At 38.3% G+C, this 4,382-nt stretch overlaps 1 protein-coding gene across 2 annotated transcripts in view; it reads left to right on the top strand.

The window, feature by feature from the left end:
• nicol1 (NELL2 interacting cell ontogeny regulator 1) overlaps window positions 1-3,629 on the top strand; it is a 4,785-nt gene extending 1,156 nt beyond the window's left edge. For both annotated transcript variants that reach the window (XM_008283386.1, XM_008283387.1), the window contains exons 3-4: window positions 447-535; window positions 2,556-3,629. In XM_008283386.1, coding sequence (XP_008281608.1) covers window positions 447-535; window positions 2,556-2,627 — 161 coding nt within the window. In that variant the 3' untranslated portion in view covers window positions 2,628-3,629. The remainder of the gene's footprint in view (window positions 1-446; window positions 536-2,555) is intronic.
• The last annotated feature ends 753 nt before the right edge of the window (window positions 3,630-4,382 follow it).

The following is a 4,382-nucleotide window of genomic DNA, read 5'->3' as shown; positions in this document are numbered from 1 at the left end:
AAATAAGCATGTTCCCATAAATCTGGAAATTATCATTTGTAGTCCAGGGTACCTCTCTAGCACCATAAATGCTTGAATAAATACATGAATGGTGATCAAACAATAAATAACTTTAAATTAAATAACTAGAATTGTATATAATAAGCTGTACTTGAAATTTTGAATTTCCACCTTTGTCAGATCGTGGATTTTTATCATTCCTCTCCATTAGCACTTCTGATACACAAAACCTTTTAATATTTATCCTGTGATTTCACTCGAGGCCACAGCGAGCAGCCTTGCTTTAACGTACATTTTACGAACCCATACAATGCTAAAATAATCCGCTTTGCAATGAACTCTACTCACTGGCTCACAAAGTATTCAAGCTAATATTCAAATCCCAACAACCAAACGGCATCTAAACCTTGTGCCTTTATTTCTGAACTCTTTCCTCCTACTTCCAGGTCGCCCCTGTGTGGACTGTCATGCCTTTGAGTTTATGCAGAGGGCGCTGCAAGACCTAAAGAAGACCGCTTTCAACCTCGATGCCAGGGTAAGTGAAGCTGCACTCTCCTGGATGCTTTGGAGCAACAACATTTTATATGTTGTATCGATTTTATCTGAGAGATTGTCAGCGTTGAATGCTCAGCAGCTGATGATGAGGCTTTCACACAACAATAGATATGTCAGTGTTTGACCCACTGATGACTGGATAGAAGGATGACATTTAGACATGCAGCTTTTATTTTATACTGCACATTGTATTTAATGTGATATTGTATGGTAAGATTCAGTATATCTTGATATTTGTGTCATTTTCTTTCTGTAATGTAAATTTTCTGTCAAGGGGAGTCATTTTTTTCATTTATTTTTTAGTTTGTTTAGCAGAGACTCTATGAATAAATGTTGTAGGACATGGATTAGCAGTTCAAGAGTTGTTGTGTATTTAGGGAAACTATCTGAAGCTCGTTGGCAGCCCCAATTTAGTATGACATTTAAAAAAATTGAACCTGAGATGAAAAATTTGTAAGAATGTTTAACTGCTTCTTCAGAGTTTTTTTTTTTTAAATCAATGATCTTTTTATTGAATTTTCAAACAAGATAATTAAACATGTAAAGATTTCCTTTGTGCGTTACATAGCAGCATAAAGTAAAAAGCAGTAGTGAGCACAAATTCTATGCAGAATATTTGTACAGTGACAGCCCAAAACCCCAAAGGTGAAAAAGGCAAACCAACCAAAAGACAGAACAACAACAACAACAAAAGAATCATGGCTCAATCTGCAAAGTATTCGTGGCAAAAACCAACATAATCAGAGAATGACACTGGTAACAAGTCCTCAAAGCAGCAAGAAGTGTACAAGGCTGTTAGACTGGATGTCAAGTTCTTTCTCTTTCCTTATCTTTATTTCCCCTTTCCTAGTCTCAAACTTAAATTGCAGTAAATAAATTAAGAGTGGATGTAAGCAGAATCAGTGGGGATTAGAAAGGTATCTTACAAAGGGTCCCCATACTTTTTCAAATTTCCCCCTTTGGTTCTGAACAGAGAACCTGATCTTTTCCAGGCTCAGGCAAGACCTTACATCTGATCACCACTGACTGTAAGCAGAGTTTTAAAAAAATATAAATCTTGACACAAAGGATGTCAGTTAAGACGAATTATAGTTGTGATGTGTCGAGTTAGTTGCCTGAAACCTGTTTTATTACATTGGAAATACAGCTAATACACATGTAACCGCTCTAAAACGGTAAAAGTTTAAAACTGTTCCTTACATATATTTGATATCTTTGATGGTACTGAATGCCAGGGGATGTTTTCAGTGTCCAAAATGTCAAAACAGATCATTAATGTACCTCTCAGCCACGTGCGATTTAACATCATGCCAATTAATAGAGTTTAATTCAGTTTTATGTTAAATGTTTCATAAGATATTAAAACAAAACTCTTTTATTTGATGAGAAAACACAAGCGTTCTTCTTTAAATATTAACCTTTAGTATTAGGTTTAATCCTGCTAATGAGCAGATTTATTGTGTTGTATTATCTGCAGGAAACACTGCAAACTAACTTAAATACACATGTTCACTCTGTACAGATGACACACCTCACTGTTCACACTGCAGATATCCTGCATGATACTTCATCCTTATATTTCCCTGCCTTTATGTGAAACACTACAGTTCATTCTATGTGTATACTTAGCGTGTTCATACCACTCAGTCCATTCTGTGCCGTACTGCGTCTACTGTGTACCACTTGTACATTTTGGATACACTTTGCCCACTTGTACGCGCTGTTTATACCGCTCACACTGTGTCTATGTGAGGACATTTATAATGCCCTAAAGCTAGTCCACTGAGACATTTTCCATTGCACTGCACTTTTACTGCCTCTGTTGCACTTCTGCTTGGATGCTAAACTGCATTTCATTGTCTTAGTACCCTGCAATGACAATAAAGTTGAATCCAAACTTATAACCTCCGAACAGGAAGCTGCGCCCACTCAGAAATGCTGCATGCTTGCCTCTGTTGGTGTAACTTTGGAGTAGTGACGTGTTGTTGTGTCCGCCGCAGACAGAGACGCTGGTGCTGAGGGCGGAGAGGAGGGCTCTGTGCGACTGTATGCCCACCAACTCACTGCGCTGAAGCCGAGGACACCTGAGGACACTTCCGCCTGCCATCCACACCACTGAAACTAAAACAACCCTGCTCCAAACCTCGACTCATGTACAGAGATTCTCATCCTAACTTATTCACACAATAGGCACTTTATTTTCTTTTTCTCTCATGTTACTGTCGAGTGAAGCTATGATTTGAAATCATGCATCAGAAGGCATGTTCTTGTTTTGCCTTATTTCGGGACGACTTTTATACCACTGATGTATGACATTGTGACTCACACGCCTGTGGACTTAGTTTGATTGTTGCCATTTCCAGCTCTCATCTGTCTCCTGTGAAGCATTATTTTATTTTTTTGTACTTTTTAGTATTTGACTGTATAATGTAGATACAGTAGGATGCATCTGTAAATTTACTCGTTGAATGTGTTGTATGAGATTAATGTTTACACACATCAAACTGTAGCATCTCATGGAGTTTATTTAACTGCTCAAAGTAATATTTCAGTTTTAATTAGTTATTTAAACTATTATTAGGAATCTGACTGTAATTTCACCAATTAAAATGAACTGATTTGCAGGATGCGGAAGAATATGGGTAACGTCCAAATGAAAGTTACCTTTATCTGAATGAAAGAAATGTGAAGTTTGATTATTTTAGGCAGACTAAAAGGTACTCGTAGGTCTTGATTTAGCACAGCACTGTAGCATGAATTTACAGCACTTTCCGTTACCTATTGTTAATATAGATTGTATGTATAGATTATGTATATGTACATGGATACATGTAATGGAGGTGTCTACAGACTTTGTCTTGTGTCTGACAGAGGTGTATGCAAGCATAGTGATGAGCTACACAGTATGGGACGTACTGCATCGTCAGCAGGGGACGGGAGGGAAGATGGAGGGAGACAGGATAATTGTCTTATTGTTGCTTGTTCGTGAGCAGCCGACTTTGTTAACATTATGTCACAAGAAGATCCATTTATTGTCTTAATGTTGTACCTATAAATAAAAACAATGAATGATCTTTACTGCTTTGAGTCTATTCTTTGGCCTGAAGTTTGATCACAGGTCGTCGGTGTGATCGGTCATGGAGAGATCAAATGTGGATTTGCACCAGTGTTGATACTGACACAAACTTCAAATCATTTTTTTTTTCCATCACCTCGGAGCGTTTTCATTTCTACAAAGCTTATTTTCGAGGTGGGAACATCTGACTATTTTCAGTATTGATTGTTTGGGCCATCAAATGTTAAAACCACTCGAGTCCATCACAGTGTCTCACATCCCAAATTGCTTACTTTGTTGTTTACTACGTGTAGCCCTGTGATAGACTGGCGACCTGTCCAGGATGAACCCTGCCTTCACCCTGAGTCAGCTGGGATAGGCACCAACTCCTGCGACCCTACATGGATGGATGGATGGATGGATGGATGGATGGATGGACGGACTTCTTGTCAATGTGTTCAGCGCTCAATCGATTAGTAGAATATCAATTACCAATTCTGAAAACCCCTCTGTCATTTAGTCTTTTTATTTCACCAAATATTCTCTGGTTTCCAGTGAATGAACAACTCCCTCGTCTTCTTTAGCTTGTTAACGTTTCCATGTGGTGCTGAAATGAGTGAAAGAAGCAGTCGTGTATTCTGCTTTGAAACGGCAGCGTACCGATGACACAGACTCAGACTTGTAGGGTGTCATATGTAACAAACTGAAGAAACCAGTTGTGTTATTTCTGCACCAATGTTCTTCTTTAGAATCAATACATGACTGTAACATG

The sequence above is a fragment of the Stegastes partitus genome, unplaced genomic scaffold, assembly GCF_000690725.1.
Source record: "Stegastes partitus isolate 25-593 unplaced genomic scaffold, Stegastes_partitus-1.0.2 Scaffold308, whole genome shotgun sequence".
NCBI classification, from domain to species: Eukaryota; Metazoa; Chordata; class Actinopteri; family Pomacentridae; genus Stegastes; species Stegastes partitus.
The sequence above is the reverse complement of the archived record's forward strand: the minus strand, read 5'-3'. Positions and strand labels throughout refer to the sequence as shown.